The following is a 12,403-nucleotide window of genomic DNA, read 5'->3' on the forward strand; positions in this document are numbered from 1 at the left end:
GAACAGGCATCTCCTATGCCACAGCTTCTGGACTCACTGAAACTGGACTCATCAAACAATCTGCTCTCACAGAGACAGCCCAGCCCAGCCCAGCTGACAGAGCAGCCACTAAAAGACAAGAGACCTCTGCTCCCTTCTTGGTTTCACTAATGTCTCCACAGGGTCACATTTGTGCTGCAGACTCTCAAAAGAGAGGGATTAAAACAAGCACAACTTCACTGACTTTCTTAGTGATAGATTTGCAAATACACTAATCAAAGCTCCAGATAAAACCTGGCGCTGCCACTGTTGTTCTTTAATGGTTCAAGAGGAAATCTTGAAGAGTACTGAGATGACACAGGAGATCAGGTCTTGCTAAATGAAATTTTAAATTCATTTCCTTTTTAGAGCATGTACAAGGTACACCTTTCATCTGCCTATATGATAATCACCTTCATGCTAGGGTAAGAAAACATTTCAAAACAACCTCATCAGCATTTAAGCTAAGTTGAAATGCTCCAAAGGGCTGGTCCATTTGAAAAGGAAGGAGGTCTGAAGATGAAAAGCATCTTCAGAAAAGGGTGCACAGCTAAACCAGTTGACAGCTTGCTTGCTAAATAACTTCCATCTTACCCATCTAGCCTTACTATTTGAGCTAATAGGGCTGCCCTTTTTCACCTTGCCATTGAGTAGCCTACATTCCCAGCCTCAGCAGAAGGTTCCTCCTTTTTAAGTAGCATCCTCTGAATGTCCTGTCATCATTTCACATTAATACTCTCATCACAGCCAAGCAGCCCTACTCCTCAGTTAAAGCTAGGAAATTGTTCATCTAAACTTACAGCCAGGCTGGAGTTTGAGCAGGAAAAGGTCCCAGGATTTCAACTTCATCTTCATTTGTTTGACAACAGCTACAGTCGAAACACTTCTGACAACAATTTCTACAAGTCCACCGGCACAGCAAGAGATCCGAGATTCTAGCGAGCAGACCCTGAAGCCATTGGAAACCAAAGTACAAGATTACAACCCATCAATAGCTATTGGGAAATAACATTCAGCTGTATTTATGTTTGTGTTTCTTCAACAGAACATTAAGAACTATATTTATTCCATCTATATCAACAGACAAATGCTATGCAGTTACCAGCCCAACTTCACTGATGCCACAACAAGGCAGAAAAATAAGCATTCACTGCAGGTATTTTCCCTCTAGTGGCAATGTATTATTATATAGGTTGGCAAGAAGGTGATTTACAAAACACTATGGCATAGCAATATGCTAGAGTGGAAACATGCTTATTCTTTCACGCACATCAACAAACTAATAGATCAGCAAATGTACAGCAGAAGGAATTTAACGGAGAAGGTAAGGGAAAGCTCCAATTTAATTCAATAAGGGTCTATTTAATTAACACAGCAATGTGAACACATTCTGTCGCTGTAGATCCATCAGTACGCAGTATTTGTATGATCCATACATATACAGCATTACAGCCCAACAAGCTTGCCACTAAAATGGATTAGCAAAGGCACTCTGTCCACATGCCTTCCTCTGCTATTATGATTAATTTAATGAAGAACCTTCAATGGGTTTTTTTGTAAAGAAGCTACTTGACCCAGAAAAGTATTTTATTCCTTAGGTTTCCATGGTGGTACTGACAGCATCATCTGTAGCAGTGCTCCTTGACAACATTACAACCACAGGGTGCACCCCATTGGAGGGCAGCAGGCTGCTGCCCCACTTCCATGCCATCCCTACAGCCTTCCCTCCACTTCAAAGCTCTGCTTGCTTCAAGAGGAGCAGAAAGCCAAATTTCAGCCCATCTACCACTCACACCAGCTCCAACTTCTGCAGGTCATAAGAAGGCTCGCTTAGCCAGCACAAGGGCCCTGCTAATAAAGGGCATCACACTGTAGTAATGCGGGTAGACACGCAGCTGCAAGAGCACAGCATGTGCACATACAGGGTTAAATCACTTTATGATGGTATGTGACCTTGAAATGTTCCTATGAAGCTGAAGAAATAAAGCATGTGAGATCTTCTCCATAGATATTCCACCAAAAATATTTGAGACATTGCAGTATTCATGAGTGTGCAGACACAGGGGCACTATCACTCCACACAAAGGGGATTCCTCTGAGAAACACAGATCTGTAGAGAAGACTCCACAGGAACATTTCTTTTTGCTCCAGTAAAACACATGTTTTTTCTATAAACAAAATCTGAATATTGGGGGAGAAGGGAAAAAAAAAAAACAACCTAAAAATTACCATTCCAAAATGCAGTGCATCACCCCTATCTAGGACATCAGTAAAGAGTCAGAAAAGACGAGACAATCCCCTCAGGATGGAGCGAGGAGACAGAGCGGAGAGTGAATCATCAGATTAACTCACCTCATTTATTGGTTCCAACTGTCCTTTTAGACATCCAGGATGAAGCAAAGGGGAACAAAATTAAAAAGACAAAAGCAGGTTAGCAATGCTCAAATAACTTTAAATTTTCTGCCATGACATGGCCTGGCCTGCGATAAGCCTGAATTTCAGACAGCACCTCGTAGATGTTAGAGGAAGGAGAAATCTCCCCACCAGCCATCACCTTCTCTTTCCAGTCCTTCCCCACCAAGCTCCCCCTGCTCTCCTTCCCCAGGAGGGAAATTCCCAAACCCAACATAAAGCAATGAAAATCCTCCTAACTGCCCCTTACAATCAGGGTATCACATGCAACCACTCACTTTCCTCTTTAACATCCTGTCTCTAGCTGCAGCAACTACTTGCTGCTGATAGCAAATGATACCCAAATTTTTCCAGTTAGATGCCACAGTGGAAAAAAAAGCTTTCCTCCTGATTCAGCCCACATAAACACAGTTTCGATGCCAACTCATTAAAAGCAACGTTTCTAGGAAGAAGTAGAGATGCAGCATACTCCCCATTAAGTACACAGCACTTGAGGTAGCTGAGCATCTTCAGTCTCATCCTCAGGCGTGACTTGAAGAATACAAAAAATAGAAGTGCTTAAAACTTGAGCCACAAACTCCAGTTTGCAGCCACTTCCCCCAAGCCATGGAGAAAATCTACAGCAAAGGAAGAAATCATTGCAAGGCAGTGTTTTATTCACAAAACCACCTTTAGAATATTATACTTGACCCACTTCATTTACAACTGGAGACTCAAGCATTTCAGGTGCCTCTTGAAACATCTTTCTTATCACTCTCCCTTGATAATGTCTAAAGAGCTTCCCAACTGTCCTGGCTGTGTTTCTATAGGGGAATCCTTAAAAAAAAAACACAAATCAAACCAAGACAAAACCACAAAACAAAAGAGTACACACTCTACTCTTCCATGTGTAGATACTGGCGCCTAGCTTTACGCTCATGGCAAGGACAAGAGCAGCCTTTTATAAAGCAACCAGGTCACAAAAGGTGTCTTTATTTCCAAGAACTCTCCCATGGGCCATGTTTTGGTGCAAGCCTCCCCTTTAAAATTCCTGGAAGCCAGTGCTTGCTGAAAAGGCCACCACTTGTTGGAAGTATGAAGTAAGAGGCTGCAGTGCTGCATGACAAGACAGTGATTACCAGCCAGCCATGGACCAACTGTTTAAGAAAACCTAAACGGTTTAAAGGGCTTTATCATTCCTCATTAATGCTAAGTTGCAGCCAAGGCTACAGTGGTTTAGCAAAGCTGCAACAAGAATATTTAAATCACTCTGAAACGAAGAGGCTGGATCTGTGCCACACAATGGAATGCCATAGCACGTGCTGTGGGAAGGAAGTGGCATTTCAGAGTGGCCCATGGGGACACACTGTGTCAAACAGCTCTCCTGGTCCCAGTCAGCCAGTTGCAATGTGAAGCCATGCCTGTGTGCCGCCAGCCCCAAGAGCACAGTGGTCCTGTGGGCACCATGACAGAGTTAATCCACGACCACCCACAGATCTCCATCAGGAAATGGGACGGCAGAAATAGGAACTAAGTATTATAGTGCAGAAGAGGTAAACAAGTAACCAGCAACTTCAATACAGGGGTCCATTAAAGGAACAAAAACACGACCAGCCATGTTCATCCACCTCGCTCATGTCATGCCAGGCAGAAGGGTCAGGGCTGGGAATGGGCAGAGGTTTAGGGAAGGATGCACCGGCAAGCAGGTGCAGCAGGATCTCAGGGTGCAAAGTCACTGTGCTCAGCACCCCCAGGAGAAGGGCTCAGCCCTTGGGGTCAGGGAGGCACCATCATGCCCTGCCACATCTTCCCAGACCGGCCAAGCAGAAAACAACCCTGCTAGGGAACGTGAGTGAAGCCTCATTGAAGGCCAGCCTTGAGTGCCCTGGATGCAGGCAGCTCTGGGTGCAAGGCAGGACTTCATCTCCACACCTTGATACAGAGCCCTATCCCCCTGCCTGCCTGACCCATAAGGGGTCCCCCTGCCCTGAGCCAGCACAGCTGCCATCACAACCGGGTCAACAGACCAGTTACAACAACCCCTGTGGCCATGTCCCTGCTGGGGGATGCTGCAACAGGGTGGGGTCCCCAATGTGTCACCCCCAGGGAAGGCTCACCACAGTAGGCACCACAGCCTAGGAAGAGTGTCCCACCCCACCCCACCCCAACGTGATTAACACTACAGTGTGGGGATAACGGGGTGTCCCCGCTGCCCTGCTCCCGCCCCGCACAGCGGGCCCCGACGGCAGCGCTGCCGTGGAGCCCTCCCGGCCCCACTCGAGATCCCCGCCGAGCCGAGGGTCCCGATGCCCCGCACACACCCGCGGCGGCTCAGTCCCGGTGGGAGGCGGTCGCGGGGACACAGCGGGGTGGTTGGAGGTGGACGCGGCCCCACGGGAAGGCGGGTCACGGGTGGCGGCGATAGCGGGTGTCTATACCAACGCCCGCACTGCCAATGCTCCGCTCGGGTTTATCTGAAAACGGGGCGGCAGCCTCGGGAGCTACAGATGGGCACAGGCAGCTGGGAACTGCAGAGCCGAGGAGGGGGGGAAACCGCTCGGGGTTTAAACCAGCCCAAAATCCAGTTCAGCCTCACACTGCCGGGGGTCCCGAACTGCAGCCGAAGGCTGGCGCCTCTCGACCCTTCGGGCTTGGGGAGAGGATTCACCCCCAGCGCAGCTCGGTCTGCCCGCGGGGTTTCGCATCCTCCTCCCTCCAGCAAGTCCTACTGCCGGCCCGGGGCCACCCGCTCCCCCCGGCAGACAAGGGCGCGGGCCGACCGCTGCTCCCCGTCGCCCGCGGGAACCCGCTCCCACCGCGCTCCTGCCCCGGCCCCGCCTGCCCCTCTCGCCGGGGGCTGCCGCCGCCGGGAACTCCTCCCCAGAAGTTAACCCGAAGTTGCGCACCCGCCGCGGGCCAGGAGCACGGGGAGGGAGGGGGCCACCAAGGCACCGACACCCATCCCGCGGACGGAGCAGGGATCCCCCTGCACACGCCCCAGACGTGACACTCATCCCTCCCTAGGACGCGGATGCTCCGCCGCTCCGCACCCACCTGGATGTACGCCATCTTCCGCGGGGCGCTCCGCGGGGTGCGCACGGCGCCTCCCGCCCCACCCGCCCGCGCCGCAGTACGCCCCGCGGTGCGGCACCGCCCCGGGCGGGGTGTGTGTGTGTGTGTGTGTGAGAGAGAGAGAGAGCGGCTCCGCGGCCGCGCAGGCACCGCGGGGCTCCCGCCGCCCCCCGCGGCCGGCCGGGTCTGTGAAGGCGCCGCGGGGCCGGCGCTCCGAGGGGCCGGCGAGCGGTGAGGCTGCCGCCCGGCCCGCCCCTGCCCGCGGAGCCTCCGCGGGGCTGCAACAGGTCCGCTGCAGCGCGGGCGAACACTGACCTCCAGAGGGCCCGGCGCGGAAATTCAGGGCTGGAAACCCCTCCTGGTCCCCGGGGGACGCGGGAGGTGCCGATGGAAGCGGAGGCTCGTACGTGTGGAGCGGTGGCCTTGTCTGATAGAGCAATTTCTATAGCGGTGTTTTCCTCTAAAGAGTTTGTCTGTGAGAAGATGATACGAACACACCTGAGCTTCACAAGGATGGAGTCGTTTTATGAGGTTGAACGGACAAAGTTAAAACATGTATATACTGGTGTTCTCCCAGGCAAAGACGAGGAGCCGGAGTGACGAGCTTGTAGCCCACAGACCACACTGAGAATCACATTGCTTGGGTTGGTCCTAGGGGAAGTGAGGGTGGGAGGGGATGTGGTCCAGCAATGGGTAAATCCCACCGCGTGGGTGATTGGACCTGGAGAACTCACGTGGGAGGAAAGCACTCTTTTGAGGTCAAACTCCAGGAAAGGGAAAACACAGGAAAGGTGGAAATTTAGGGCTGCTCCCCTCGAGCACCACACTGGTACCATACAGGTTAGAAGCTTCCCAACGTGCTGCTGGGAGCAAAGGCTCCTGCCAACAGCTTCGGGGGAAACCCTGGCTACACTGCTGGCACCTTCCTGGCATGTGGATTTATGCTAAAGCCTGGGTAGAGGCAAAAGGCAGCAGCTTGCAGCTCAGCCCAGCTGGATGGTCGGTAGTTGTGCCACAGACACATCCCCGACTCACACCAACCCTTATACCTCAGTGTGCTGCGGTAAATGGTAAAAACATCTGCTCTGGAGAAGGGGCCATGCACAGCCTCGGAGGTTGGCCCGCCTAAAACCATGGATCCCTACTGCTCCTAGTGGTAACAATGAAGATTCTGGGACAGGACAGCTTTGGAAAGCTTTTGCATTACTGATCTCGTTTAATGGCCCATTTAAGTTCTCATTGAATTCAGTGAAGAACTCCCGTTGACTTCCGTGGGAAGGGCCATACTCTGAATTGAATAAATAAATTCTCTTTTTCCCCAGGGAGAGCAGCTTTAGAAGAATAATGACCACAGTGGAGATAAGCAAGGAAAAAAACCCAAGCCTGTAGTTGTTTCAGACAGTTTGGGGGATATGATTAAACTGTGGTACAAGTTGTTTGTCAATTTTTGCTTTGCAATTCTTCTTAATTCCCGTTCTTTCCAAGTGCCAGTGTTTAAAATGCCAGCCTTTACTTTGAATATCGCTGCTCTTTTCATCTTGACTCACCACCGCCTTGATGCAGTTTGCAATAAGCGAACACATTTTGGAGGCTTTTTTCCCCCTCATTGCAATGTAGCAGAGAGAGGCTTAAACTTTTCAGACAGATTTTTTGACTCCTTGAAGGCAGAATGCTGTGAGTCACAAAGCCGATGGCGTGCCTCACTGTATAAACATTATGTGCATGTTTGTACTTACTCCTTTAAAGCATTTAGGACAGAGAAAGATCAAATGATGCATCAATTGTCACTGCCTTTTTGGTTTTGGATGACATATATAAGCATTGTGAACCCAAAAAGAAGAGTAAAACAAGTTAGACAGGGGGGTTCACTAATACATAGAAAAATGCCCTTTTTTTCCCCCATATGCTTTAGTAGCTGACTGTAACACAAAGCCATAAGATAGATGTGCTTCCCTTGCACACTCATACATATCCATGCATTTAAGTGCCTTTTTCACTGCTGCATGAAGGCTTTTACATTCCATTCTCCCAGCACATCTACTCACTAAGCAAATACAGCTCTAACCCAAAGAATATGATGGATTCAAAACGGCAGACAGGTGGTTATTGTAAAATCTAATTTCAAATCTGCATATGGCTGATGCTCTGATTAAGCTCTGCTTCTAGAGCACTCAGAATAAACAAACCCATTTGACATGATGACAACATAACCTTTGGATGTCCTTTGCTGTGCACACTCTGTGTCCGATAAGATACATTCCATACTTCCCATATGCAATGGCTGCAATGCAGATGGCGAGGCTTGCAAATGCACAATTTCTACACAGAAAACAAGGAAATTAACACTGCTTTTGCAAAATGTGATTTTATGATAGATTTCTATTCTGCTGGTATTAATAAACATTGGGAATAACATCAGCTACATCCAGAGCATGAGCTTGAATCATTACAACCAGCCCAGCAAGGAGCAAAATCTACCTCCAGCACAGCAAATCAGTTCAGCAGCGTCTCAGACAAACCAGAACAAGGGCTGCTGGTATTCAAGATGCCATGTCTGCATGTGTCTTCCAAACCCTAGTCAAAGACTTACAGCTGCTTCATGCCTTAAGGGAGAAGAGCATCATTCCAAAAAAGTGAAGAAAGAAAGGAAAGAAAACTGATGTCTATTTCAAAGGATTTTCATTTGAATCTTCCTAAAGCAACAGACGGGGCTTTCTGCTGCAAGGGGGAAAATGGGGAGAAAAGTGGCAGGGCACAATAAGATGAGATGTCTTACTCTGCTGTCCATATGCCAAATCCTTATCATCACTTGAGCCTGCTGGAATAGCCGGCTACCACTCTGCCTAAAAATAAGCTTCTTATCTCCAGATGTTTTTCTAAATGGCAAACTACTGTAGCTGGTGCTTCCCCACTGCTGTTGGCAGCCCATAAAGGTCCAGCTTCAATCATCACTGCAAGACGAGCTTTGCTCCCCCGCAGCATCATCCCTCCAACAAAGTTATCTTCAGTTCACTTTTCCAGTCATATCTATCAACACGTTTGTCTCCTTGAGGGTTTCATGGGAACACAGTTTCCCTCTGTGGTTTTCAGGCCTTTTTCTGTCTTGGATTTTTACCCTGAAGAGGCAAGTCCCTGAGGCTTTATTCAAGAAGTTCTGGGCAAGTGGGATCAGGACCTGCACCCAGGAGAAGTGAAGGGCTGGAGAGCACTGGCACAGAGATCCTGAACACTGGAGTTGGGAAACTGGGCAAATACCCCTAGCTGGGAGTACAAGCCAGGCTCTGAGCTGCAGATCTATACCAGCTGTCAAAGCAGAATGTGGCAAACTCTATTCACCTGCCTTTACCCCCTGCTGCATCCCAGGAGAGACCTGACACACAGTGTGGGTAAGGGGGTTGGTTTGCTATGGGGTAGGACAGCTCTGTCTTGCTGGCTCCTTGCATTGCGGGCTTTTGGCAGCAAGGATTAGCTTTGACTTTGCCATAGGAACCTGTATTTATTCAAGCTCAAGGACTGACTCAGTGTCAGGGTCTCTGTGTTTGAGTGCAGAAAACACCTGAAGTGACCTGAGCTGAATTCCACCCCCACTGATGGCCAAGGTGCAAGCTAAACCCTGCTGGCTGCTGCCCCAGCTCACGTGTTGATTGATCCCTTCAATCTCTTCTCCCAAATTCCCATGTAGCAGCATGCCTAGATAGCTTTGTTTGAAGTAGGGAAAGGTTATCCCTTTCTCCCAGATGTGCTCCAGAGGTCAGTAAGAAGCCTCAGCTGCAGTGCCTCTGCCGAAGCTCTAGCCCCCTGAGGCATGTGAGTGTCATAGCAGCAGGTCTCATGCCAGCGATGATGCAGTTCCCAGCAGGAACTGGGCTGACATCAGTGTGACAGAAACAGATTCCAGCTACTGACAAATGGGGAAGGTGCTACAATCCATTTCCAAGACTCATCCAGCCTTTGGTCTCAACTGTCTCTAATTAGCCCATCAACACGGACATCTGTGAATGTGCCTGAACTGAAGCCAAGATACAATTTCCCAGGCTCCTGCACTTCCAGTAGCCAACTGTCTTTAAATATTGCATTCCCCTCCTCCTTCTCTGCAGTTTTCCTAAGCTCTTATCCCTGTCTGGTTTGGCATTACCTACCACAGGATATCCCTCTCGTCACATCTCCCATCCCCGGCTCATGCTGTAGCTGGGAGGAAGCCGCTGGCGCTGTGCCCTGGAAAGCACTCCTCTGCTCCACTTCAGAAACAGCCTCTGCTGATGCTGCATCTTCTGCAGCACATCTGGGTTATTAACTGGCCACCTGGCAGCTCCCTAATTGGCAATATCAGTAAAAGCATATTTTTCTCTTTTCTTAAGTCTCCAGATAAAGTGGTTAAATTTGATCTAAAATCCTCCGGTCCTCAGTGCCTCACATAATTCATAATGGCCTTGCTTATGCCATAAAGATTACTGCTTGCACTCACGTGCTTTCTGTTTTGTCTTTACCGTACATCCTGGCAGGGTACTGAATGACACAGCACAATCTACTAGAGCTACTTCCATAGTAAACAGAGATAAAAACCACAGCCAAAGGTCACACAGCCTCTGAGGAAGCAGGCACCACATACTACTCTAACAAGCACTTGAATCCAAGTTCCCGCTCTAAAGAAACCTGTCCCAGTGGGAGCCGTCACTACCCGGTTCAGCTGTGCTCCCTTCCAGCATGCTGACCACATCTCAGCACTAGTTATAGAACCATGCAATCAACTAGGTTGGAAAAGAGCTTTAAGATCATCAAGTCCAACGTTTACCCCACCACTGTGAAGTCCATCACTAAACCATGTTACTCTAAGGGCCTCATCTAGATGGTTTTTGAACACTTGAAGGGAATGGTGACTCCACCACTGCCCTGGGCAGCCCGTTCCAAGGCCTCACCACCCTTTCAGTGAAGAAATTTTTCCTATTATCCAATCTAAACCTCCCCTTATGCAGATTGAGGCCGTTACCTCTTCTCCTATCATGTCCTGTAATGGCAGAGCCCTCAGTGGCTTCACACAGTCACTGCATGCGAGCCAAGTGTCATCAGCTGATGGTGTTGAAGAGAAACGGGGACTGCCAGGTCCTTTGTGTAAATATGAGTTTGAGGTCATGTTCTTCCAACAACCTGATTTTGCAATAAAGACAGGACCTCTATGACCCGCTCGCTCACAGGTCCCCCTGACTCAGTGCAGTGGGAGAGTTCCCTGGAGAAGTGACAGTGCTGCCAGGACTCCTCTGCTTTGGAACTCACTCCTTGCATTGAGGCCAAAAAAGCTTGGATACGGTACACTTTGGGTCATGCTAAAAAGCCCAGAGTATTTTCAGACTTCCGAGGAGAGAACATTATATTTATAGAGAAGTTCAGCTTTTCAGTTGCTTTTGCAATTCATTTTGTTTATGACTGGTTTATTCAAGCTGTAGTGCTGAGGAGTTAAGCTGCTAGATTTCTTTTCCAGGCTTGCATTTCTAACTGTTTGCAGACATAGGACAGAGCTATTTTTGTAATATAAATCATTACAGAGAGAGTATCTCACAGGCCCCACTGAAGCAAATTCCTAAGGAAGTGAGCTCTATTTTTAAAGAAAATTTCTACTTGGTATTTGTTTTAATTTAATGACTGAGAAACATCAGCCTTTCTGCAGCAGAGACACATCTCCATTTCTCAGGAAGAAATCCAGCAGAACAAGAGCCATTCCTACCAAGAGGAGCCAGATGGGAGCTGAAGATGTAGGTTCCCCCACCCTGGGGATGCAGTGTGACCCTGGCAAGCAAATGGGGGACCCAGGTCTCCAAAGAGACACAACTTCAGAGATAAAGATACTCAATATACTTCCAGTGCCCATCTTAGAAAACTGAGAGGGTATTTCCTATGAAGGTCAGAGTGTGGGATTTTAAAGAACCAGGCAAACTCAGTCTCCCACCCAAGGTCATCTCTCCGAGACATGAGGATAAGATTGCAAGATAAATGCTGAGCAGTTTGGTTGAGTTACAAACTCACAGATGACTTTCTTAGAAGAACACTCTGATCCCTGGAAGCTGTTTGAGTAACTGTGCTATGACTCTTCCCATTTGATTCACACTAATTTAACAAGTCAGTTTTAAACTAAACATTCATTTTAAACTAAATATTCATTTCCTATTCATATGAACATTAAAAACTCTATCAAGCCTAGAAAGAGGCCAGGGAGGAACTGGCTTTTACAGTTTTCTCCTTTCCAGCAGTGACCTAAAGACGTGAGTTAACACAGAAACAGATGTGGTCAAGCACACTTTAACTAAATCATCAAAGCTTTATAACTGAGCCCTGGCGCTGGGCAGCTGTAAAATGTAGCAAAAGTTACCACAAAAACATTTAAATATGGCTGGTAAAAGTTTTTAATTTATGAATCAAATGGCCAAACCAGAAAAATAGAGATCGCTTAAAGCTTTTGGAGAAAAACACCAACATCAACAGCAATCAGACTGACTTCTGAGCTGCAAAGGAACACCTAGGGGACAAGTTTAGGATCATTCAGCTGCAAAGACCAAATCATCATTTGCAAAAAAAAATAAATAATGCTCATGTCAGCTTCAGAATTCAACAGGTTCAAAAGGGCAGGACTATTTTTATTACAAAAGGCTCCATTTCCAGTCATTCCCTCACAGCAGCAGAGACCATTACATCTGGTTTTCCCATCTCACTAAGCAGATGTGCAAAATACTGTATCACATAGTAGAGCTAAATCAGTGAGCTAAGGGGTGATTTGCATTCTAGAACATTGCAGTGCTGTAGCTGAGAAATAAATGGAATTACTGAATCTTTGTACCTCATAGGGACCTTGGTTTTACCCATCTATTTCTGTTTGATTCTTTTTCCCTCCTGTCCATTCTTATGCATTTACCCTGTGGTGTTTTCACTAGGA

At 48.1% G+C, this 12,403-nt stretch overlaps 1 protein-coding gene across 3 annotated transcripts in view; it reads right to left on the bottom strand.

Annotated features, from left to right (window-relative positions):
- SYT17 (synaptotagmin 17) overlaps nucleotides 1–5,593 on the bottom strand; it is a 40,312-nt gene extending 34,719 nt beyond the window's left edge. Inside the window, exons 1-3 of one of the 3 annotated variants that reach the window (XM_061366893.1) lie at nucleotides 5,464–5,593; nucleotides 2,371–2,388; nucleotides 819–967 (exon numbers count right to left, since the gene is read on the bottom strand). In XM_061366893.1, coding sequence (XP_061222877.1) covers nucleotides 819–967; nucleotides 2,371–2,388; nucleotides 5,464–5,478 — 182 coding nt within the window. In that variant the 5' untranslated portion in view covers nucleotides 5,479–5,593. Of the gene's footprint in view, nucleotides 1–818; nucleotides 968–2,370; nucleotides 2,389–2,527; nucleotides 2,842–5,463 lie in introns of those variants that run through there. The other 2 variants (XM_061366874.1, XM_061366883.1) reach the window with 2 other exon arrangements.
- Nucleotides 5,594–12,403: the final 6,810 nt, after the last annotated feature.

Source organism: Neopsephotus bourkii, unplaced genomic scaffold, assembly GCF_033783945.1.
Source record: "Neopsephotus bourkii isolate Nb327-2 ecotype Australia unplaced genomic scaffold, CSIRO-AGI_Nbou_v1 NB_126, whole genome shotgun sequence".
In the NCBI taxonomy this organism is placed as follows: Eukaryota; Metazoa; Chordata; class Aves; order Psittaciformes; family Psittacidae; genus Neopsephotus; species Neopsephotus bourkii.